The sequence below is a fragment of the Eriocheir sinensis genome, chromosome 33 (assembly GCF_024679095.1).
Source record: "Eriocheir sinensis breed Jianghai 21 chromosome 33, ASM2467909v1, whole genome shotgun sequence".
Classification (NCBI taxonomy): Eukaryota; Metazoa; Arthropoda; class Malacostraca; order Decapoda; family Varunidae; genus Eriocheir; species Eriocheir sinensis.
In genome coordinates this window covers 1,288,414-1,314,542 of record NC_066541.1, presented here as the reverse complement: position 1 = coordinate 1,314,542, position 26,129 = coordinate 1,288,414, and the positions used below count along the sequence as shown (strand labels likewise).

Sequence of the window (26,129 nt, the reverse complement as noted above, 5' to 3'; positions counted from 1 at the left end):
TTTTTTTTACGTCTCTGCCCATGGTGCTGTTAGGCTTTCTTGATAGGGCCTGATGGTTGGCCCCAGCCCGTTGTGGCTCAGGCAAGTGTTGATAGTGGCGTCATCTTGCTGGCTCATGCTGCCCCCCCGGAGCTCATCGTTGACCCTTTCTTTTAGAGAGATAGAGTCCAGGTTGATAGGTGGTCTTCTGAACAGCACGTGGGTTGTCTTAGACCACTCAGTGGTGACTGAAAAATCCTGGCTTGTGGCACCAAGCGGGGCGCGAACCCGAGCCATCCTGGATGCGGCACTGTCATGCTATCCACTCAGCCACCGCCTATCCTAGGCGAGGCGACATACACTCGTTATTGACATTCTTGTCTGTTTACAATTATCAGCTGAGCAGCTACCTGTAGTTATGATAATTTTTGTTATCTGTTTCATATTTTTATTACCTGATCTTTATAAAAAGAATCATGTGCTGAATTTTTTTTTTTTTTTTTTTTACAGGAAAAGACAGTTCAATGTCATGAAAAAAAAGAAGATAACAATAATTAAAAAAAAAAAAAAAAAAAAGCCCACTACTTACTGCTACTGAATAGAGTACAGAGGAGTGGCCAAAAAAGAGAAGTCAATTTCGGGTGGCAATTGCCAGCCCAAATATTGTAAACATCTCAGAATGGGCTGTTTCCCCTGAATGTGGTGATTCCCAATTCTCGGACAGGTGCTCCCCCATATTAACCTGGGAAATCGAGGGTTGAGTGTACCTTAAAAATACAACAAAAATCATTACAGAATTATATGGCATGGGGACAGGCAGACTGGTCTACCCAAGCGATTCAGATCAAGGCAAACAATGTAGCTCTGCGCATCAAGTGACAGCCCCTGCTCATATTACTGGCTGGCATCATGCACTATACTTTTGGCTGATTGGCTGAGTAACAACTGCAATGTGCCATAGACAAATTTTTCATGCATTACAGAAGTCTCTGCAGATTTACGCCACTTGTCGGCTGGAGTTTGTTGCGCATTGGACAATTTTAAATGCGTAACTATAATTTTCTAGAGTTTGTTGTGCATTGGACAATTTTAAATGCGTAACTATAATTTTCTAAAAAAAAAAAAAAAAAAAAAAAAAAAAAATTACCTTTCCAAAAAATGCATAGTTGGACATGAAACAACCTGGACAAACATGCGTTGGACACAAGGCCACTGTATACACATATATAGCTGTATAGGTTAGTTTTGTTATATGCTGGATACATGTTTCTTATAATGGTCACATATACCACTTTAAAAATGAATCAAATACCATAAATTTTGATGTGGGAAATGATTGTGCTTTGATGAGTACAGCAAATATGAATAAACTTTTGTGCAATTTCTAAGGCATAGGAATAGTTAAGGAATCACAATTTAATCCTGAATACAGAAACAAACTAATTCAATTTGTATGATGGAATGGAGGATAGGGGCTAGCTGCCAACCAATAGTGTCTTAAGTTAAAGATTAAAAGGGTTTGTCAGGCAAGGGATATGCTGCTTGATAATCTCTCTTTAGCCCTTATGGTTGAATATAATGCCTATTGATAATGGTTTTGGCAATGAGGGGTGAAGCATGTTATTTTTATGCTTTTAAAACTTTTTTTTTTTAATGCACAAGATCTCCAAACTTGCATGTATCAGCTGCAAATAACAAGCCATACCAAAAACAGTTTGATAGCGATAACTGCCAATAAATAGTATGTATATTCAGAAAGCTTTAACATACATTGTTGGCTCATTCTAGTTAGGCTGTTCTGTCATCAATTATACAAATAATATATAACTAAATTATTCTGATGTGGTTCATATGCATAAAATATTTATTGTAAAATAATAAGAAAGTAAAATCAGTGATTATTAATTGACATCTATTTCAAGGGTTTGTGAAAAATTACATAATAAGCTAAAATACATAGTTATTACTACCTAAGCATTGCAGGCTTCCTATTAACATGTCAAAACTTATATGCATCATTTCAATCAGAAATATATTTAAATTAAAGTATTGTAATTCAATTTGCATTTCTTGTATTTGTTAGCTATGTCCCTTACAGTAAACTGTAGGGATGAATATCAACTAGGTGTACAGTTAGGAAGTGTTGTTTGAAGAGAAAAAGAGATCAGTGTACTGCAGTTCAGGATTTTCCGAGATGAAAGGAGATTTCAATAATTCCTAGAAATTGAAGGATTCAGTTGGAGCAGTTGATGAACCTTTATTACAAAATAATGTTAAAATATTTTTATGCTAGTTAGTACAACAAAACAGCTGATAGGGGAACGCATGCTAACTGGTGGTGTTCTTTACTGCCAGGTCTACAATGCCATGAATGAACACCCTGAAGCACCTACTGTTGGGGAGGTTCCTAAGGTAAAACATCCTTGTGCATCTTCAGTAGCAGCTTCTTCACTGTTTATTTTTCACAAGCACCAAACTATTTCTGTCCACTAGTCTAGTCAAGGTTCAAGGTTGGAATTCTTGTTTCTCAGAAAATGTGGCATACTTGCTTGTAATCTTCAGAAAGTAAAATTGTGTAGGTTTAAAGATTTTTTATTACAAAGAAATTTCAAGAAACATAATTGTTAATAATGTCACAGGCATGGTATATATGACTGACTATATGACAATAACTCAATGCAGTAAATTCATTTAATTAATTCAGTTTAATTAATTAATTCAATGCTGTTAAACCTGTTGTGTGTAATAATCATCAATCTAGCTATCATGGAAAGAAATTACCAACTAGCACATTTCTCTTCATACTGTTTGCCTTTGACAATATCTGACCTGCTCCAATATTCAATAGAAATATTGGTTGCTGTATTACACTTCAGCACATTTTCCAGATAATTGTATGTTACATTTCAGTAGATTTCCAGAGTGTGTTATGATATACTTCAATTTGTTTTCCAGGTGATGCCACACAAAAATGCCATTATTGACTTCCATTCAGCATCTTGTGCTGTCATGGAGAACATTGGTAAATTCCAAGTTTCCATTTGTCGCTCTGGCAAGACAGACAGCAGAGTCTCCGTCAGGTGAGTGTCTTAACAAAGGCACTTTATGTGTTCTACATGGAACCTTCCCTCTTTTGCTATAATTTACACATTGGTAATACTAACATGGAGGAGTGGAGTTCATTGAGACTGTAATCTGTGTACAGGTAGTCCTCGAGTTACAATGTATGTGACTATATGCGAAAATTATTGTAACGCTCACTCACAACCAGGCCAGTAATACTAAGTAACAAATTAGTTGATATTTCAAATATCCCGCTGTGGGTAGAGCAGCAGTTTGTTTACACAGTTCCTTCGCTTCCTTCCATCAGCACCCTACACGTATTCCCGACCGTCTTGGAAACAGACCCAACATACTAGACCTCTTCCTTACCTCAAACCCTTCTACTTACTCTGTCAAACTGTTCTCTCCGTTGGGCTCCTCCGATCACAACCTTATATCTGTATCCTGTCCTATTGCTCCTGTACATCCTCTGGACCCACCGAAGAGGCGATGCTTCTGGCATTTTGTTTCAGTTCGGTGGGATGACCTGAGGATGTACTTTTCCGATTTCCTGTGGAATGATTACTGCTTCTCTAATCCCTCTCTGTGTACCTTTATCTCCAGTTTCCTCTCCGGCCGTTCTATTTCTGCTGTGGTAGACGGTCACTGTTCTTCTCCTAAACCTTTCAACAGTGGTGTCCCACAGGGCTCTGTTCTATCACCCACTTTCTTCCTATTATTCATCAATGATCTTCTTTCTATAACAAACTGTCCTATCCATTCATACGCTGATGACTCCACTCTGCATTATTCAACTTTTTTCAACAGAAGACCCTCTCAACAGGAATTACATGACTCCAGGCTGGAGGCTGCAGAACGCTTAACCTCAGACCTTACTATCATTTCCGATTGGGATAGAAGGAACCTTGTGTCCTTCAATGCCTCAAAAACTCAATTTCTCCACCTATCAACTCGACACAATCTTCCAAACACCTATCCCCTATTCTTCGACAATACCCAGCTGTCACCTTCTTCAACACTAAATATCCTCGGTCTATCCTTAACTCAAAATCTCAACTGGAAACTTCACATCTCCTCTCTTACTAAATCAGCTTCCTCGAGGTTGGGTGTACTGTATCGTCTCCGCCAGTTCTTCTCCCCCGCACAGTTGCTATCCATATACAGGGGCCTTGTCCGCCCTCATATGGAGTATGCATTTCACGTGTGGGGGGGCTCCACTCACACAGCTCTTCTGGATAGAGTGGAGTCTAAGGCTCTTCATCTCATCAGCTCTCCTCCTCTTACTGATAGTCTTCTACCTCTCAAATTCCGCCGCCACGTTGCCTCCCTTTATATCTTCTATTGATATTTTCACACTGACTGCTCTTCCGAACTTGCTAACGGCATGCCTCCCCCCCTCATGCGGCCCTGCCGCACACAACTTTCTACTCAAGCTCATCCCTTCACTGTCCAAATCCCTTATACACGAGTTAACCAGCATCTTCACTCTTTCATCCCTCACGCTGGTAATCTCTGGAATGATCTTCCTTCAACTGTATTTCCTCCTGCCCGTGACTTGAACTCATTCAAGAGGACGGTATCAGGACACCTCTTCTCATGTAATTGACTGCTCTTTCGGCCACCTCTACGGATTCTTTACAGGAGCAGTGACTAGCGGGCTATTTTTTATTGTTTCCTTTTTTTTGTGCCCTTGTGTTTCTCCTTTGCTGGAAAAAAAAAAAAAAAAATGGCTGGGGTGAGGCAAGCTCATGAGGACAGAGCTAGGTTTAGGTGGGAAGGATAGGTGTGGAAACGCCGCTCTATCCTCAGCGGTACAGTTACACAATATTTCATTTTATTTTTTTATGTGAATTTCAACTTATGAACAATTCAACTTATGACCACCCTGCTGGTCCCAAACTCCATCATAAATCGAGGACTACCTGTACTGACATATACTGGTAGCTTCATCTCATCATTTTTATTTTTACGAAAATTATATTCTCCTGCCTGGAAGTTTAACCCCTTCAAAATGAGGACGTGCATACTGCGTCCTTACGTGCCCCGTACCATATCTGAGGACGCGCATACTGCATCCTGGCTTGCTTTAGGCAACATACGAGTTATTTTATCTCTGCATTTATGCTTGCATCTCAGAATTATCAATTAACTTATGTTTCCTGATGTGCATCATTTAATTCTGCATGTTTTCATATATAATACATGATGATTGTGTTGAGTTTATCTGAAAACTTGTTATATTCAATAGCGACATTTGAAATTTGGCGCGTGCAGCGATCCCGGATATGGCGCAGGGCGCTGTTTTGGCTCAGCTGTAGTGAGTTTCTTTATGTGCACCATTTAATTTGCATGTTTTCATATATAATACATGATGATTATGTTGAGTTTATGGCTGTAAACTTGTTAGATTCATAAGTGACATTTGAAATTTGGCGTGCACGGCGATCCCGGATACGCCGCAGGGCGCTGTTTTGGCCCGGCTGTAGTGAAGGAGTTTAGGATCTGATGCTGCACCACTGCTGGGACATTGCTAGGTGTTGTAGCACCCGTTCGTTACGCTTTCCGGTGAAACTCAGCCTCCTGTGAAAGGAAAATTATTTACTTGGTCATCATAACCAGAGAGAGAGAGAGAGGTAAAAGTGACCAGCCAGTAAGTAAAAGTTCAGAAGTGATGAAGTAGAAAGTTTACATAGTTAATAAACTTATCTGAGGAAATAAGAGAGAGAGAAGAGAGAGAAGAGAGAGAGAGAGAGAGAGAGAGAGAGAGAGAGAGAGAGAGAGGTGACCAGCCAGTAGGTAAAGGTTAAGAAGCGATGAAGCAGAAAGTTTACATAGTTAATAAACTTATCTGAGGAAATAAAGAAAACAAAGAAATACAATGACAAAGTTATGATAGTGAATTTAAAGTATCTATATTTCAATAGGAAGTTAGTTTATTTCAATCATAGTAGAGCAACAGTGTTTTAAGCCATAATACAGCAAGTTGCTCTTTGGAAAGTGTGCAGTGGTATCTACTTCCCAATATCTGAGCAGCTGACACTGTCTGAGCTCCACTCCTAATCCTAGCCACATTATTGGGCAGTGCCCTGGTGGCAGAAGTGGCAAATCTTAATGACTGATATGTTTGCTAACCAACCCAACCACAGTGAGTTACCTGGTTAACAATAATAGGGATATGTAAAGGCAGTGGAGCAAGAAACTGGCTACCCAACTCCATATGCTGATAGTCCTACACATAGGTGATGTTACTCACCTATCCTGTACACTCCTGTAAGAAATATGGAACCTCTACATTTTTTATGCTATACTACTCTTTCCAGGGTGGAGACCATTGATGGAACAGCAACTGTGGATCAAGATTATGTTCCCATCAACGAGATCATTACATTTGAATCTGGAGAGACTGAGAAATTTGTAAGTAATATTGAACTACTTTCTGAGGTTCTTCGCAGCAAAACTAGGATGCACTCGTGTATTTATTCCACGTCCAACCGCTCAGGAAGAGTGAAAACGGACGTTAAATGAAATGATGATGATGATTTATTCCATGTTGATTATTTGGGAAATTATGTTGATCCCGTCTATGCAGACGTCTAAATATATGGCCTAGCCTCCTCTGTGGCAGGTTTAAAAAAAAAAAAAAAAAAAAAAAAAAAAAAAATCATAATTATTTATCACATTCACACTGCTCATTCCTTACCAGAAAATCTATATATCATCTAGGAGGTAATCAGGCAAGTGAGTTCACCTGGGCTTGATGCATAAGCTACTTGCTTCTCAACATAATAATATTTATTTTGGCTCATCATTTGCATTACATTGTTAATCACTATGCTGTTTGTTTGTAAATAAGTACAGTAAACCCTCGCTCTAACGAAACAATTTGGGGGAATGGGGTGACGTTAGATTAAAAAATCTGCCATATCTGAGAGATATGAACTCTTTCTATATAACAAACTTTGTTCCATATAAGTTGACAGTTAGCTATTTGTCACCATTTCCGTATATAAGTAGGCAATCTGGTGAGGTACAGAGGGGGGCAGGACACTTGGTGAGGCATGGGAGGCCATGAGTGGAGGTGTTTATGTGTTGCCTTCAGCTTCGATCCTCTGTTTTTAATATCTTACTATCAAGTGCGCTTCATAGTTGTTAGGGTTACGCAACACAAGGTTAAATTATTAGGAAGTTTATTCACATTCTGTTGGTAATGGTAGCGAGCTTACCGAAGTTAAGTAACAATATTATTGAACGCATTAGTGAACACATTTATTGGTGGTTTAGTTAACATACAATTGGCCTGTTCCACCAGTTCAGAAAGAGTTCCGAAGCAACTGGTTCTCTCACTTAATACAGGTGAAAAATTCGGCTCGTCCCTCCTCCATGAAAAAAACTAACTAATGATCATTTGGCACCTTCGGCTGAGGCATAGTCACGCCACCAGCTCCACATCTGGTTCGTATGTCTGTCTTGCGGTTCGTAACCACTTGATTCACAAGCAACACATCAGTTATTACAGGTTATTGATTTCTCAGTTTTCCCCGCATTACATTTGCAGTGGGGGACAAAACTAGACTGACTAGACTTTTCAATGCCATGGAGATAGAGGGTACAGGAGTGTCAACTCATCTTACTCTACCCCTTGACATTATAATTTGACCAAAAAAACAAACTCACTCATGCAGAAAAAGACTACTGTCTGGCAACACTTGATAGTGTTACATACAAGTTTATCATAGCTAATATATACTTACTACATAATCGAACACAGAACTTGAATACAGAAACCCTGTATGTTCTGGTTGCAGTGAACCCTTAGAAAGCTTTGAGACTATGTGTGCCAACTGCAGTGAAGTGGTTAACCCCACCAAACCGCAAAAGTTTTTCTTGGGAGATCCCCCATAATGCAAAAGTCATCGAAAAATACACTTTGAAACTGAGAAAAAATCATAAAAGATGTTTTATAAAAAAATTTCTGGCGCACCCTGCTGTGAAATCCGTTTCTTTCTAGGTTGTCGCATTTGACTGAAATTCCATGATTCCCCCAAAATTCCAACTTTTTACTGGTGCAATGTACAGAAAAAGATTATTGAAGAAAAAATATAGTTTATAATCTTTGACCCGGAAATTTACTGCCTACAGAGAGCCAAAGTTGCAGTGAAACTCGAAGAATAATTTTGGTACATTTTTGTAGTTTTTTTTCATTCTGGAATGAATTTCATTGAATAAAAGTTGTAGAAAATCATTCTTATAACTCAACTTTGAAATCAGATTATGATTTGGGCTAACCGTTTGGTTGGAATTCCATGATTCCCCCAAAATTCCAATTTTTTACTGGTGCGACGTACAGGAGAATTTATTGAAGAAAAGTTCCTCATTTTATTGTGATGGAATCTGAAAAATATAGTTTATAATCTTTGACCAGGAAATTTACTGCCTACAGAGAGCCAAAGTTGCAGTGAAACTCTAAAAAAAAATTTTTGTAGTTTTTCATTCTGAAATGAATCTCATTGAATAAAAGTTTTAGAAAATCATCCGTATAACTCAACTGTTAAATCAGATTGTGATTTGGACTGACCATTCCGCTGAAATTCCATGATTCCCCCAAAATTCCAACTTTCGCTTCCCACTCCTCTGAACACTCCTGTGAACAAGATATTGGTTCATCTAGAACATCACATAATAAGTGGAGGTGTCAAGACTATGTTCAGCACGCACACAACGAGCAGAAACTAAAGGAAGACCTCCGAAACAGATTGGCAGAGGGAACATAATCGCTCTGCAGACGCCATGATGCGTAGGCAGGAACTGTAGACTATTTTTAGCACAGAGTCGTTTAAGGGGCAAAAGAGGTGCCAGTTAGTCACTTAGCATTGACAGATACATAGTTACCCGCGCTGTTCAATTTCCAGAGAGCTTTTCGCTCTCCATCGTTGGCGTCATGCTCGTCGCCCACGTCAGAAAAAATTATATGATGCTAGTGGCATCGGCGTCGTTACGGGGTTAACAGTCTACTCGGTATCTCAGACAGAGGACTAATCTTAGCCCAGTATCATCACATTGAAAGCATTTCATTTAACTGTCATATTCCACTCAGAGGTGCAAACAAATATAAGTGGATTTCCTGCATCTAGTATGTAATACATGCCAAACATAATGCTAATAAAAAAAATTATATCAACCAATTAATTTTACTCAAGTTTCTTTTTACCCTTAAGGGGCACATATTTAGTTCTAATTTAAAGATTCAACATACAGAATCATGCTGTGCATTATTTTATTTTGTTCATTCTTTTAAGTCTTTTGAGCTTTTTGATAGTGCTTTAGTATATTCATTTTATCAGACTTGTATGGGTCTCACGAGAAGTATCCACACAATACTGGATCTCGCCTAGATCTTTTTATTTGGTTTTTAGATTGGTGTGCACAGTATATAATTTTTTAATTTTTTAATGGTTCAGTTGAATATACTTTTTTGTACTTATCTTTGCTAACATTTACAGACTGATGTGCTTATCTTTGCTAACATTTACAGATTGATGTAGAGATTATCAATGACAACCAGTGGGAACCAGATGAGGAGTTCTTCCTCAAGATCTCCCTCCTAATGGATCAGGAGCAGCGTGAGGGAGTACAGCTTGGGCGCATTTCCATCATGGAAATAACAATTCTGAATGATGATGGTGAGTGCCCCAAGGGATAAGTTGAAACAATGGAGCAGAGAAAGCTGTAATTTTGTAAATGCAAACTGACTGATACATCTCTCGTATGGTTGTTATATTTTTGGTCTTAAAAAATGTATGGGTAAGTAGATGTGCATATTTTTTGGCACCATAATATTTGAAGTTTGAGAATGTATACCATTCATTGTTGTAAGCCTTTTCAAGTAATAATGTGAAAACTCTAGATATCTTTCCTTATATTTGTTTTAATAGTTTTTCTTTTCTGCAGAACCTGGATTGGTAATGTTCCAGAAGCGAGGTTTCCTTGTGAAGGAAAGCATTGGAAGTGCTGTCATTCCTGTTGTACGTAAGAATGGTGCTGATGGAGAAATAACTGTGAAATGGCGCACCATTGATAAGTCAGCATTGTCTGGCCGTGACTTTAAGGGTGGTGAAGGTGAATTGACCTTCAAGCATACAGAGGTAAGATCAGTAGCACATTCTGTTTTCAGTTGCAAATCCTGTCCTGTGTGGTGCAAATTTTTTGCAAAAATGTTAACTAAATTTCGTCCCTTACACACACAAGATATAAATATACAAACTGATCTCATTATATGAAAGGGATGTATTATTGGGAAACCTCAGGTGTAGTGAATTATTGTATAGTGAAGCACTTACAGCATGGTCTCAATGGAGATGCCTTCCTAGACACTAACCACATAACAAATGTATACAAAAAAAAACTGCCAGACCCAAGAAAGATACTCTTATGAGGCAGATTCACCAATGTACATTGGGGTTGTGTTCCAATGAAAGTGGTCGAATAACAAAATGTTCCATAACAAAGCTGCTCTTCCCCATTGGTAAAGTAGTGAAGTTGGGAGCATAAGCTATAGCGGTGTGTGGCGGTGGTGCTCATTACTGTCCCTCTGGCCCTTTGAGCCTGTGGTGGGAGTGTCCTTAAGGATTAGTGTATAGCATTTCCCTCAAGACCACTTAAATATTGGGAGTTTTTGTTCAAAAATTTTGCAATTTATGAAGGGCATCACATATACTATATACACCAAAATTCCTGCTTATTCATTAATTATCTTTTTAATGAATTTTAAATGTTTTTTATTAATGTCATTTTTACCAATATTTGATACACTATTTTGCAACTATTTTTTGTTTGATGTGGTTCATATTTTTTGTCTAGTTATATAGACTTAATGAAAGAAATTGTGTGATAGAGAAAAAAAAAATGTGGTTATAATAATGCTGCTGTGGATATTTCATGAAAGACCAATTTTCTTTCCTTTTTTTCGTTTATAAAAACATGCAATGCAAGTTCAGAGTATCACAGGAGATTATCTATGGATTATTTCCTTCCCTAAAATGTCTCCTTTAAAATGAGACTTTGTGCATGGAATTCAGACAAGAAGTAGTGGAGTTTTATCAGTTTAAACCCAAAACAAAACAAGTTTTGAGAAAACGCGAGTCAAAGCTTGTCAACGTTGTACTACAGTCTTTGTCAAGTATTACCAAATATAGTGTGATTATTGATCTTGGCTTTAACCTCAACTTAATTCTGAATTAGGAGCATTAATTTTGAGTCTTTACTGGCTCTGCCCAAAATGCTATACCCTAGTGACCTAGTCCTTAACCCAACATAGGTTATCAGTTTACCTTCCCCAGGTTTCCTGAGGTTCCCATTTATTTTATTTATTTAATGTTTTCGCCTATGGCACCGGTAGGCTTGCTTAGAGGGGCCTGATGGTATGGCTCAGCCTGTTGTGGCACAGGCAAGTATTTGCATTGGCTCATGCTGCCCCCTGGAGCTCATCTTTGATCCTAGAATCTAGAGTCCAGGTTGATAGGTGGTCTTCTGGACAGCATGTGGGGTAGTCTTAGGCCACTCGGCGGTGACTGAAAAATCCCAGCTTGTGGCACTGGGTGGAGCGCGAACCCACGTCCTGGACGAGGCGCCATCACACTATCCACTCAGCCACCGCCTCCCCACTGACCACTTTGAAAGAAAGGATGAATAGCTGGGTGGGCTGAATGGCGACTACCCAGGCTGGGATTCGGATCCAGGCCCACAGATTCTTAGTCAGGAATGCTAACCACTGCACAGCTGAGGCGCCAATGGAATAAATGTAAATAAATGAGGTCATGTTCCCGATTGCCTTCTTAATCCAAGAAAAAAAACAATTTAAAGATCTTTAACACACATTATTTATTATACAGAAGGAATATTTTTAGTGTACATCGGCTTCATATCCAGTGTGGGAATTTGGTAAGATTGGGTCATGTTGGATGAAATTTGCATAGGACAAATAAAAAAAAATTATGGGAAAAATGAATTTTGGAGAATTTCTGAAAAAATAAAAATAAATAAATGAAAAATAAATAAAGATCCATCCTGGACATGGGGGCAGGCAGACTGGTCTACCCGCTACTCTGATCTAGGTGAAAAAATGCAGCTCTGCACATCACATGACATATTTCTAGCTCATATTACTAGCTGGCGTCATGCACCACACTTCTGGCCAAATGGGTGAGAGCAATAAGTGCAGTGCATCATGGATGAATTTTCCATGTGTTTCCATCAAAGGTGAGACTGATACACCCAAAGCAGGTACTCATCAGGACTGCCTGTTTACAATGATGCTTCTTGGTGTCATAAAGCCTCTGTACTTTATACGGTGATGCCTCTGTCGGTGTCACGAAGCAATGCAGTGGTTAGCATCCCTTATTATGAATCTGTAGGCCTGGGTTTGAATCCTGGCTTGGGCAGTTGGCATGCAACCAAAGCTGAACTGTTTGCAGCTGTGGTCATAACTGCAGGCAGTGACTTTTCAATAAGAAATATGAGCCACACTGAAAATTTAAAATGCTTGCTTTGCCATGATTGCCTCATTGTTCACAAAGGTGGACCGATTCTTATATGAAATGAAATAAATAATGATGATGATAATTAAACTACCCATCTTTCTTCTCCTTTCCAGACACTGCAAAACATTGAGATCCCCATCATCGATGACATGACACCAGAGAAAGATGAACACTTTGAGATTGAACTTTTTGACCCTGAGGGTGGAGCAAAACTTGGACAGATCAATCGTACCGCTGTAACCATAACCAATGATGATGGTGAGGAGAGACATGCTTGTAACTCTTAACCCGGTAGCAGTGACGGGCCAAATTTGTGCCATGATATAAACCCCCCAAAATAGATGATACATAATATGATCACAAATGCTTTGATATATATTATGAAATGCTTTGTGTGAGGTGTGATTTTTTCTCATTTTTCTCGCTTGGAGGGACCATTAAGAAACATGATCCCTGCTGCTACCGGGTAAAGATTAGCTGGCAAAGATGATATCAGTAATATTATAAAAGAATTTCCTTATTTATTTATGATTCTTAGACTAGCCATGTATGTGTTTTGTGATTTCCTGAAGACTCCCTGCTATTCAGATTGAAATATGCAAATATCAGTTATAATTATGATGATAACAGTGAGAAACATAATACAGTACCCTCTCGAGTTTTGCGCTATCCGAGTTTCGCGATCCTCGAGTTTAGCGCTTAGTCCTAAATTCTTACTATCACGACTTTTGCGCTTTACCGCCATGAGTTTCGCGGTGCTTTGACATGTACAGGTCACATTTACCTACCGTTGGCGTCATGCGTGCTGCCTTAAAAGGCGGTGTCCAACCATTAGGGATATGGGCAATCGTGGTTGCCTATATGCCCAACCGGGAGCGAGTTGTCGGTTGTCCGTATGAATGGAAAACGGTTGTGAGTATGAGCGTGGGTACGTGGGTACCGAACGGCTGCATGTAAACAAACAGACGACGGCAGTGGCTGAGGAGTGAGGAGCAATGGAAGATGGCCCACCAAGAGACTCGTAAAATGGACTGGCAGAGCTGCTTTGCTTACTACTTGATTAACAAGATAAGAGAACACCCTGTGCTGGGGAACCACAGTCCAAACAACTTTTTTGTAGATCTCCCGGTGTTGTTTTCCTCTTCTTCTTTTGACCTGTAATGCATGGCAGCGACGGTGAAAAATAACAGTGGAAAATAGCAAAAGGGCATTGAAAACCAAAATCAGGGAAAGAAAAGAACAGAAAAACACCTAAGTTCAGGGTGAAGTGTATAAGTGCGCACTGTGAAGTAAATAAGGGCCGCTTTCACAGTCACTGTTTGTTTTGATCGTTACCAATGGCAGCGATCAACGCTATAGTTTTCCACGTGAAATTGGCCTATGGGGTAGTGGTGGCTGCAGAGAAAGCGAGAGGTGTTGAGAGTGTGTGGTAAGGTGCGGGGCGAGGCTAACCCCGCAGCTGCCACGAGGTGCTGTTGTAGAGGCAATACCTCCGACACCATCACATCACATCACTACCCATCGGCCAGTTTCACGTGGAAATACTAGAGTGGCGATCCCCGCGACTGATAACGATCAAAACAAACAAAATGACTGTGAAAGTGGCCCTAAGTGCATGTTGTGAAGTATAAAAGTGTAGAGAAGGAGGACCTAAGAAGCGATACAAAACATTACAGGTCAAAAGAAGAAGGTCCACTATACACTGGCCGGTGTTGCGAGAAATATCTCCCCGATGAAATTAGTCATTCTACTGTCCACCACGCATGCGCGCTGTGGGAATACACAGCATTAAAAGTGTTAATTTGCCTGGATTTGTTCTTTTTTGTCCGCTTGTGGTCTTTGTGAGCGGTGAGGGAAATATGGAAGCAGTAAGCAAGTTGAACCTCTCTGCAAGTTGCGGCGGCAGTTTACGTTCAATAGGCATTGACAAGTCAATCATGATGTTAGTGATTTAATGATTTATAACAGAAAAAGTTAGCAGATTATACCATAACACAGAAAACTACCAGAAGCTATAGGTTTGTCCAACTGTACCACGGGTGACCGCGAGCAACCGCCCTTACTTTAGCAGACAGCACCACGTGGATCACAAGCATGTATTCAGAACTGCCAGCCAATTGTAAGGCAGCCGCCTTCAACTGCGGCTTCAGAACGACCTGTTCTCACTTCCCATTTTCTGCCTATTACTATTTTGAGATAACAAGAGAGTAAAGTCGAAAAAATTGTGATATCAAGGGAGTAAAGTTGAAAAAAAAGTAATTTTTTTCCATGGGCTGGAACCAATAAGCGCTTTTTCATGTATTTCAATACCTTGAGTTTCGCGATCCTCGAGTTTAGCGCTATACCTTCGGAATGAAGCAAGCGTGAAACTCGAGAGGGTACTGTAGATAAAATAGTATGTCACATAATGATGAAAGCAACGGTGATATAACTCCACTTAACAAATTTTACCAGATTTCAACAATGTATTGACCAACATGATGAGGATGACCAATGCAAATGTACACGCTCTGCAAGTCCACCATGAGACCTATGTCAGCCAGATCAAGGATGCTCTGAATGTTAATGGTGGGGACATTGAAAATGCAACAGGGATGGACTATGTCCTTCACTTCCTGACTTTTGGCTGGAAGGTACCATAATTGACTTTTACTGTGTCTGTCTATTTCTTTTTGTGAAAGTTGTAATCTTTAGCTTTAGTTTCTTTTTCCTTCATTTTCTGTTTTACATTTTGGAAGGTATAGTACAATGGAATATTTTGTTATTTTCTTTGTTCTCCATGTGAAATAATTTGAATACATAATATTTATTATATTCTCTTAATGCTTCTTGGGGATGCCTCCCACAGATTATTTTTGCCCTAGTACCACCACCCAGCATCCTCGGCGGGTGGCTGTGCTTCTTTGTTTCACTGGGGGTCATTGGCCTCCTAACAGCCATTGTGGGAGACTTGGCATCAATCTTTGGTTGTCTTGTTGGGTTGAAGGATGCAGTTACTGGTAAGTTCAGAAGAACATCACTTGGTGAATTCTTTGGTAAACTTCTTGCAGTGCAGTTTTTTCTGAGCTTTGTTGAGTCATGTTATTTAGTATGTCATTTCAAATTAAGAACATTGAGCTGCAAAGATTAAGGAGTGATTTCAGAGGCTTGACTACTGCATTCACTTAATATGATGGGTATCTTCCCTAAAAACATCAATTATAAATCCTCAGATTGTGACTAGATGTGTTGTAGGAACTTCTTATTCTGACTTGAGCGTTTCAATGTTTACATTTTCCATTGATATATATATTCTGACCCCATGCCCTGTCAGTGTGAGAATGATGAGCCTAATGCTAATAGAATGTTGATATAAAAATCTCTTGATTTTATGCATCCTAATACAACTGTAGATATGAATATTTGGTTTGAAAAAGATAAATTCATGACCAATCAGTGCATAATCAGGTGGTTATATATTTCATGAAATTGAAAATAAATCTGCACTTAATTGAATATTGACTATCATGGATATTGCAGGGGACATTAATTTAATGTAGTTATTTTTCACTTTTCTAGCCATTACCTTTGTTGCTCTGGGAACCTCTCTGCCAGACACCTTTGCCTCGAAGACAGCAGCAGTACAAGAGAAACATGCTGACAATGCCATTGGGAATGTGACAGGAAGCAACTCTGTCAACGTGTTTCTTGGTCTGGGGCTGCCATGGTTTATTGCTGCTGTCGTAAATTTCGTCAGGGTATGTACAGCTTTGCTGACTGGTTTATCAGTATTGTCAAAAGGGGTTCAAAAAATAAAATGAATTTGATGAATTTGAGCATAATAAAATCTTTTGCCTCCAGACCATTTCAATTATTATTTTTATCAGTGTTTCTGTTAAGTAAACTAAGTTTTGTAACATCCTTTAAGCATCTAATTTCTAAATTTATTCCTGTTCACTTTTTCATTCACTATCTTCACTAAGAAGATTGTCTGCAAACTCCAGTCCCTTAAAATTTAAATCTCATGGTTAAATACCAGTTTTTCATCAGTGTTGGTAACTAGTTTTCTGCCTTTTTTTCATATGGCAACTCTCTTAAACTCGGTACAGTTTTGGTAGTAATTCTGTACCTCAAAAAAAAAAAAATAAATAAATAAATAAATAAATAAATAAATAAATAGAAAGAAAAAGCTTCTCTGAAGGTTGGTCTCATATTACAACTACTCTTTTCTCAAGCATTTCAAGCATATCATTCCTCTTGCACCTTCCTCCAAGCCTCACTTAGCTCCACTCAGTGATTCACTAGCCTCATACTTTTCCTTAGTGTTCCTCCTGAAGTCTCCCACCTTTATTTTTCTACCACCTGTCCTCTCCTCCTTCATCAAACTTCTACTTAGGTTTGAAAAGTAGTCAGAACCCTGGAACATTTCCTTCACAGATTTTGTACCACTTAAACATTTTCAAACTACACCCATCCCCCTGCTATTGTGCCTAACTGGCCTAATTGGTTATGAAACTGCGATTGATAGTGGAAATACAAGATAGCTGAATTGAAGAATCAATAGGAATAATTCTAATTGGTTACTGGGCAGCTGACCTGCCAACATTTTGTGCCTATTATACCTCTCTTTGGACATATTTTCCCACTAAACACTGTACCAACATACTATACTTATTATAACTCACAGCGCCACCTTATCATGCTCAACGATGGTTGGGGGATTCTTGCGAGGTTGCTCAGTCATTTTTATCACACAAAAAACAGGGGTGGGTTTGGTTTCCTTGCTCGCTGCTCAACTCGCCACTGGTGAGGGGGGTGATTCAAACCACAGTTAATCAGCTGAGTACAACAAAACGACTACCAACAACAGCAGCTCCTTCACAATATTCCCTCAGCAGCTGTTATAGGTGACGATTTACTAGTAACATCAGTCATAGTTGAATGAAACATTCGTAAAATGCAAGAAGGCCACACCTGTATAGCCACGTTACCACCTTGTTTACACTGACCCCCCTCCCCCGTACAACAACTTGGGTGCCATTTGGCCAATGCCTCCATCTTGATGCAACTTATTCACTCCTTTGCTGAATGTTGCACAACATTTGGTGGCCATGTTGTTAACCAAACATAGGTCAGGGGTAGGTTTGGTTTACTTTTTAGCCATGCAACTCCCAAGTGAGTCACGTGACCAGACAGTCGATCAGCTGAGCACAACAAAATGGGATTGACAACAACAGCTCCCTCATAATATCCCTTCAGCAGCTCTTATAGGTGACCATTTACCAGAAATAACAATCATAGTAGAATGAAACATTCATAGAAGAAAAGAAGGTGCAGTAGAGGCAACGCTTGCCACATCCGTGTACTAGCTACACCACCGTCTTTGTTTACAAAAAGTGACCCCTCTACCCCTACTTGTACAGCCCTCTGAGCACCAACTTGGGTTATTTGGCTATTATCATCTTGATGCAACCTGTTTGCTCCATTGTGGATTGTTTGGTGGCCGTTTCATCAACTGAATACTAAGCAGCTTTCACTGTTGTCAATGGAGAGATGCGCACTTGACTGAATAAGCAAGAAAACGGCAGGAGTGTTGACCAGTCACTGAGCAAGGATGGTTAATGAGGTAGTAACAATCAGCTGCTGTGTACCACACAGCCGAGGTGATTCAACTCCACCGTCTTTCCCGGGTTTTGTGTCTATGATAGTGTGTGTTTCAGGTGAGTGATAGCAAGAGGGTGGCAACTTTTAGGTTGTACACAATAGCAGGGGGTTGTGTGCTAATTTACATAGATATTCAGACCCCAAAGACCATAAAGTACAGATTAGGTGGTGTGTTCTTAAACCTAAGTGAAACTACAATAAATGAAATGGCTTAATGGCCAACAACACTGCATTCCTGCTACAACATTTGTAAAGAAAAATTTTGTGAGTTGAATTTATTTATTTACACTTGGTTTCGTGTCATCATTTCTTGTTCGAGACATGTCATTGTTTCTTCTCAGTCAAAATTTTACATGATTCATGGAAACTCTTCTTTTTCTGGTTTCAGGCAAAACCTTTCCTTGTCGCCAAGGGGAATCTTGGCTTCAGTGTCGGGCTCTTCACTGGCCTCTCTGTCTTGACCATTGGAATTCTCATGGCCCGAAGGTGAGTTATTGGCCCGTAGGTAAAACAAGGCATGTACATGTACTATGTACATATCCAGTGAATGAAACTTTAAAATAACTGATGTCCTTCATGAAATATGTAAATAGTATAACATGAGCTTTGAATTAATTTTTAGCTTTTCATCTGCTAAATGCATTGTGAAAAGTCATGTTTATTGAAATGATGCTCTCCACAGGGTCCTTGCTGTGTTTGGGAAGGCAGAGCTTGGAGGCCCACCAGTCCCTAGGTACTTGTCAGGTGCTGTCATGATTTGCCTCTGGTTGATCTATGTGCTCTTCTCCTCTTTCCAAACATATGGATATTTTGACAGTGTGGAAAAAGTATAAATATATTCCCAAGGAGTTTGCATTTGTACATGTGTATGTGTGTGTGTGTGTGTGTGTGTTGCAAGATGACTTTTCTCCACTGCAAATAGCAAAGATGAGTTACTTGTGATGTGCATAATGCTCCGTGAAGAATTTTTTCCCATTAATATACGAAGGTGAGACTGTAATATATTACTTCCATTTCATCTTTTCAATCCATCAAGTTTTCCTACTCTTGTGATAGTGTGTGTGTGTGTGTGTGTGTGTGTGTGTGTGTGTGTGTGTTTCAGTCTAGGTACTCTTATAAGGTATAGGGATGTGCAGTAACTAACCTTAGTGGAAAAAAGGACTATGCTGCTCTATAGATGTCTTTATTAGGTACTTAAGTGATATATCAGGTTATATGTCTCCCATGTCTCTTCTGTTAGATTATTATCTAGTCCTTATGAGCACAAAAGGTAGTTTTCTCTATTAATTTTCCTTAAATTTTAGTTTAATTTATAGTTCTAAGACTTTTACAAATGTTTGTTTCCAATATCTTTATGTAAATTAAACCTTTTGCGCATGGAATGAGATGAAAAATTGTTATATCATGTTACAATACTGAAATTTGCATTATGCACATGGAATGAAATGAAAAATTGTAACATTACTGCTATTTCCTTTATTACTCATGTCTCAGCATCCCATAAATTATGTATCTTACAGATTGATGCTCTTCATCCTAAAGGTCATCTTATTGTTAGCAAAGTATTTTATTAAAGAATTTTTTGTTTTTAGATTGAGTATACTCTTCTGAGCTTGGCATTTATTGTTGCCTTTTAATGCCACTGGTCTGCCTTAGGTACAGCCTATGTTGTGATGGCATTTATGGAGTTCAGGGTTTGCCTTTCACCTATTTTATCTTGATGAGTAGCATACATTATGAATACTTTTTAATACTATGTAGAGTTCCGTGAACTAGTTAAGAATTCAGTAATCAGATTTTAACTTTAGGGCTGTGGCAAATACACTGGCTGTCTAGCTGCATTCCCAGTTAAGGAACAATTATTACATAAAGTCTGAGGGTTTGACAGGTGGCCATCTATGCCAGGTAAGGGGTTCTATTTTGATGCTAGACTCTTATAGCACTGAAAACTAATTAGAGAAAAGTCAAGGATTTATTCTGTTGGAAGATATAGAAATGACTGATATCAGTCAAGCCATGATCATGTTCACACCTCTATGACTTTTGCGGGTGTTACATTTGCTAGCCCACTACACTACCTTTGACTCCCCTGCAATCATTCTCTTAGGAGTGATGGGGTGGTACAATTGGGCATATCTAATATCTTATGGGTTTCTGGCTCCCTCCACACCTCTCATTATTTATTTTGCTGGTCTTTTCTGTGTATTTCCTTCTTTTCTTTTAGTTTACCGTATTGAAGAATAGTCACATCATTGGGTACCAGTGTAATGTGAGTTGTGTGGAACTATGTGAAGTTGATCAGGGATCACCTAACAGAAAATCAAAGTCAATAATGTGACTCCTCAAGCCATAAAGTGGAGTATCTGCAGTTTTTTGTTTCTTAGATTATTACTTGTATCCCTGACTTCACATTAGTCTTTTTATTTTAATCCATTAACCCTCTCGCGCATGATGACGCGAAACTCGTTATAAAAGTTCAGAAAATTTATTAAAAATAAAGTTTTCAGTGAAAGTGCGTCAAATTTGGGAGCGTCATTTGTTGGGGTAAGTTTCTCAATGGTAACATATGGTAACCTTTCTAAGGAGCATAGATGAGGAGCTTTGAGCGATTTTTATTTGTTAGCCTACTCTGACGGGAGAGGAAAAAAATAGTTTTCTCGGTGTAACTCGGGAACTAATAGGCGTATGAGGATTTTGAGGGTACCATAAGAATCCTCACTAAATTCCGCTTCAAAACATATATTTGGGTAAAAAAGTTGGCCCACAAAATTTCGAGCTAGCAAGTGGGGAAGAGTTGATACTTCAGATTTATTGTCTACAATACTCTGAGTCTATACGGAGACTTGAAACAAGTTTGTATTGTTTGTATATATATTTTCCTCTATTTTTATTTGCGCATGTTCTAGTACAAGTCTTTATGAAGACACTGATACCAAATTTATTGGGGTACGATATATCTGTGAGGATAAAATACGTCCGGGAATGTAGAGTATCGCGCCGTCAAAAAAAGGGCCGGTTGGGCCTGAAAAATGCATGGTGAGTGGAGCAGAAACTTATTGGAAACTTACGGTGCGCGAGAGGGTTAATTCTCCAGTACAGAAGCAACACTTAAACTGTCAAAGTGGTAATGATAAAGACCAAGATAGTGGCTGCTTGATGATGACTATGAATTGATGAGATCCTAACATGTTCAGTGTTAAGTTATTGTGTTGACTTTAACCAATTAAGGTAGTTATTCTTTTTTAATCTTTTTATAATTGTGGTGGATGATTTTATTTGTGTCATCCAGCAACAGGTGCATCTATTTGTATGCATTTTCAGCTCTTAATTATTGAGGAAGAGAAATTAAGTGTAATTATTATATTTTTATTGAATCACTTTATTGCTTTGTCTCCTTTTAAATTTTAAAAGATATTTTAAGTGATAGACATGAAATTCATTTTTTAGAAGTAATTTTTTACTCTAATTATGAAATAATTTAAAGTAGCTATACCTTCCATTTGAGCTTTCAAACATGAATTTAATAAATTGTGGTTGGTCATTGGATAGGATGGGTTGAGAAGAAGGGCATAAAACAGAATCAAAAGTGAATATGGTGAGCGTAAAATAACAAACACATATAACACAATATTTTAAGATATGTTTGAGAGGAATGAAGGACAGAAAAATTGGAGTGTGCAGTAACATGGTAAGGATATATATATAATAGAGTTTTACCTGCCTGGCAACCCTTTTGAAGGAAATGTGAAGAACCAAAATGAGAGTAGAAAAATAATACCTGACCTATTCAATTTTTCTTCTTTTTTTTAGGTAGGGAATTAAGAAACCTTGAAAGTTTATAATACACTTAACTCTGCTATGGATAAATTTTGCATAATTTTGACCAGTTATGATTTTAATGTATATTATGAACATTGTTGCATTAGGAGATAAAGAAATAGGATATCTCAAGAGATGCTAAACCCTCAATAGAAAATACATTACTAAAAAGATAATTAGTTCTTACGATCTAATGAGTTATTTTCAGTTTTCAGCCTATTAAGCCTAACATTTTTCCAGTATGTTTTTTTCATCAGATTTCAATCATAGCTGTTAGTCTTGTTTACTCCTGATTACAACTTCACCAGCCAAATATTGCTGCATGAAAATATCAGGAACACAGGTACATCAGTATTAAAGCACAGAGATGCCTCCATCCCTCCTTGAAGTTGCTGTGCTGAATGATTGTGAATATGAAGTCTTGCATAGAGGTGTTGGAAACTTGTGTGATTTTCTGTTGCCACCAGGTGTGTGCAGCTGATGGTGACTATGTACTTCTTCAACTTTGTGACAATGAATAAACAAGTTAATTTTACAGTTCGTTACACTTACTCCATATATTTATGCAATGTTTTGTTTACTTTCGGCCTATTGCACCGGAAGGCTATATTGATGGGGCCTGCTCGTCAGCCCCAGCCCATTCATGGTGCAGGCAAGTATTTATAGTGGTGCCATCTTGTTTGGTTCATGCTGCCCCCCGGAACTCATCTTTGCTCCACTGTAGAGAGTTTCGCTAGAGTCCGGGTTGATAGGCAGTCTTCAGGACAGCATGTACATTACCCTTCCGAGTTTCGCGCTATCTGAGTTTCACGATCAATCCTAAATTCTTACCATCCCGACTTTCACGCATTATTGCCCTGAGTTTCGCGCTGCTATGACATGTAAGGGTCACGTCTACCTATCGTTGGCGTCATGCGCGATTCCTTAAGGCATTGTCACACTGGCCGTTTTTCTTCAACCGTTGGGGCTATTGGCAACCACGGTCACCCGTGCGCCCAACTGGGAGCGAGTTGTCAATTGTCCGTACGGATGGAAAACGGTTAGGGGTACAAGCAACTGTGTGGCTATATGTAAACAAACAGACAACGGCAGTGGCTGAGGAGTGAGGAGCAGTGGAAAATGGCTAACCAAGAAACTTGCAAAGTAGACTGGCAGAGCTGCTTTGTTTACTATTTAATTGATACAGGGCGACTGCTCTATTTACGTTGTTAATACGGACAACCGATCTTGGCCATGTGTGACGCACACCAGGAAAAGTTTGAGCTGCCGGTCGCCCTGACCGGCAGCTCAAACTTTTCCTGGTGTGCGTCACACCAACGCGGTTGGAGGAAAAAGGCCCAGTGTGACACCAGCTGCTTAACCCCTTCACTACGGCCGGGCCAAAACAGTCACTATTGAATATAACAAGTTTTCAGCCATCAACTCAATCATCATGTATTATATATGAAAACGTGCAGAATTAAATGGTGCACATAAAGAAACATAAATTAATTGGTAATGTTGAGATGTAAGCATAAACACAGAGATAAAATAACTCATATATTGGCTAAAGTGAGCCAGGACGCAGTATGTGCATCCTCGGATATGGTACGGGGCGCGCAAGGACGCAGTATACGCATCCTCGTGTTGAAGGTGCGGTCACACCAGCTGTTTTCACAGGAATTTTCCACCGAAATTATCTCAAAACAATTTTCTGCCTCGAATTTATCCTCAAGTTTGGTCACAGAGGACTGTTGCATTCTGGGATAATTATATCAGCTGAAAAGCAAAACAAACAATGGATCCAGACGTTGCAAAGGTTGCTTTGTGGTGTTTCCTGAAGAAGAAAAAATTAAAAGAAAGCATTTGTTGGTTCGTGAGTGGTTAGCTCGGAGACAAACGGAGTGTGTTACAACTTGCTACCGTTAAATGCTACGAGAACTTGGCAATGAGGAACCAGACAGGATGAGGCAGTGGGTATGCTTGGACAAGACTGAAGTCCAAAACCTGCTCAACATGATTACTCCAAGCTTCTCTAGCTTCGTGGAACTCATTGTGGTACTGGAATAAACACGCGGATAGCTACTGAACCGATCAGCTGATACGCTCTTCTTCTTGTGACCACAACTTACCGACCTCACGAGAAAAAAAACATGCTGGTGACCGAGTTTCTGACTAGAATTTCGCTGAGTTTCCTGTGGGATGCAGGTTGGGTGACCGTGTTCACATGTGCTGGGGCGAGATTCACAGGGGTGCGCGCTAATGGCCCGCGGTAAAGGCTACGATTATTATTATTATTATTATTATTATTATTATGATAAGCTACCAAAGCCTCCCTTCAGGGTGCAGATATAACAAGTTGAACCACACAAAATACCAAAAGGTACTGGAGAAAAGCAAAGGCAATGAATAGTTAAGAAACTGGCCAGTCAAAGCCAAAAGGAGGAAAAATAAAATTACTGTTTCAAAAAGACATTCACACGAAACTTAAATGTAGAAATGTCTGCAGAAAGGACAATCGCATTGGGTAACTGATTCCATAAACTTGCCAACGACGGAAGAAAACATCGTGAGAATTGTGTCGTACAAAAATTCATAGGATTAAAATCAAGATCGTTTTGACCAAGAGACCCGGGCAGGAGTAAAAGGATCAGGCAAAGCATTGTGTAAGGGATGCCGATTATTTAAAAAAAAACTTTAAATAAGATGCTAAGGGCACCAACCAAGAACAGTGCCGGAGAAATAAATTTAATTGAACTGATAGCTCTGCCAAGTAACTTTAAATGGCAATTTTTAGCAGCCATCCAAACAGGAGCACAATACTCAGTGGGGCAAAATGAATGCATAAAAAGATTTGATTACAGTTGAGTCACAAGCAAATATTTTGAAGCACTTATAAAGTAAGCCTGTCTTCTGTGCAATAGTGGAAGACATGGAATGGGTATGCTTCTCAAACGTCAGTTTAGAATCAAGAGTGACTCCCAACAAACGAATACTAGAAACATCCTTAATCTGTTCACCAAAAATATGCAAACACGGATGAGGTGGATTCAAGGTACGGGATCTACTGATGGTAATGGAATGCGTTTTATTAGCATTAAGATTCATGCCCCAAAGTTGACACCTAGCAGTGATCATTATCAAGTCCCTATTCAGAAATGCAGCAACTTCACCTCTGTTGCTAGGAGAGTGAACAGAGGAGTATAGAGTTGTATCATCAACATATGAAATAAGCTGATTTTCGAGGTTAATGCCCAAGTCAGAAATAAAAATGTAAAAAAATAAAGGTCCAAGGACACTGCCCTGAGGAACACCAGAAACAACAGGCAGAGAAGCAGAGCAGGCATCATCAACAACAATACACTGTAATCGATTACTTAAAAATTCTTTAGAAATACTGAGAAGACTTCCACCAATACCAAGGAGTTGTATTTTATAAATTAGAGCCCTATGATTCACAACATCAAAAGCAGAACTAAAATCAATAGCAACAACTCGAGACTCATGCCCACGATCCAAAGAAGACTGCAGGTCATGAGACAGAGTCAAGAGAGTGTCACATGTTTCCAAACCCTTACTGAGAATCAGGTACGTAACCGATTGAATTTATCACAGTATATGCAGAGCCGTTTAGCCAAAAGCCTCTCAAAGATCTTAGAGAGGATAGGAGTAACAGAAATTGGGCAGTACTCAGTAGGAAGTTGAACTGAGGCTCCCTTTGGGAAGGGGGTGATGTTGGCCTTGCGCCAACAAACACCTATCCCCTATTCTTCAACAACACTCAGCTGTCTCCTTCTCCTACACTAAACATCCTCGGTCTATCCTTAACTCAAAATCTCAACTGGAAACTCCATATCTCCTCATTAAATCAGTTTCCTCGAGGTTGGGCGTTCTGTATCGTCTCCGCCAGTTTTTCTCCCCCGCACAGATGCTGTCCACATACAAGGGCCTTGTCCACCCTCGTATGGAGTATGCATCACATGTGTGGGGGGGCTCCACTCATACAGCTCTCTTGGACAAAGTAGAGTTAAACGACAGTATCATCAGTCAAGCTCTTCCCTTTTCGTCAAAGCGTCGCTTAGAGAGTGTTTCTGATAACGTTAAGAGGTA

The 26,129-nt window shown here is 39.3% G+C and overlaps 2 protein-coding genes across 13 annotated transcripts in view; one reads left to right on the top strand and one right to left on the bottom strand.

Moving 5' to 3' along the window:
• Nucleotides 1-22,575, top strand: part of LOC127006504 (sodium/calcium exchanger 2-like) — a 188,795-nt gene extending 166,220 nt beyond the window's left edge. For all 11 annotated transcript variants that reach the window (XM_050876452.1, XM_050876460.1, XM_050876458.1 and 8 more), the window contains 11 exons: nucleotides 2,335-2,391; nucleotides 2,935-3,059; nucleotides 6,363-6,456; nucleotides 9,575-9,722; nucleotides 9,991-10,184; nucleotides 12,692-12,836; nucleotides 15,033-15,211; nucleotides 15,427-15,577; nucleotides 16,137-16,315; nucleotides 18,610-18,707; nucleotides 18,904-22,575. In XM_050876452.1, coding sequence (XP_050732409.1) covers nucleotides 2,335-2,391; nucleotides 2,935-3,059; nucleotides 6,363-6,456; nucleotides 9,575-9,722; nucleotides 9,991-10,184; nucleotides 12,692-12,836; nucleotides 15,033-15,211; nucleotides 15,427-15,577; nucleotides 16,137-16,315; nucleotides 18,610-18,707; nucleotides 18,904-19,054 — 1,521 coding nt within the window. In that variant the 3' untranslated portion in view covers nucleotides 19,055-22,575. The remainder of the gene's footprint in view (nucleotides 1-2,334; nucleotides 2,392-2,934; nucleotides 3,060-6,362; nucleotides 6,457-9,574; nucleotides 9,723-9,990; nucleotides 10,185-12,691; nucleotides 12,837-15,032; nucleotides 15,212-15,426; nucleotides 15,578-16,136; nucleotides 16,316-18,609; nucleotides 18,708-18,903) is intronic.
• The window catches only part of LOC127006508 (uncharacterized), a 56,367-nt gene continuing 35,655 nt past the window's right edge, over nucleotides 5,418-26,129 (bottom strand). For both annotated transcript variants that reach the window (XM_050876463.1, XM_050876465.1), the window contains one exon: nucleotides 5,418-5,622. In XM_050876463.1, coding sequence (XP_050732420.1) covers nucleotides 5,596-5,622 — 27 coding nt within the window. In that variant the 3' untranslated portion in view covers nucleotides 5,418-5,595. The remainder of the gene's footprint in view (nucleotides 5,623-26,129) is intronic.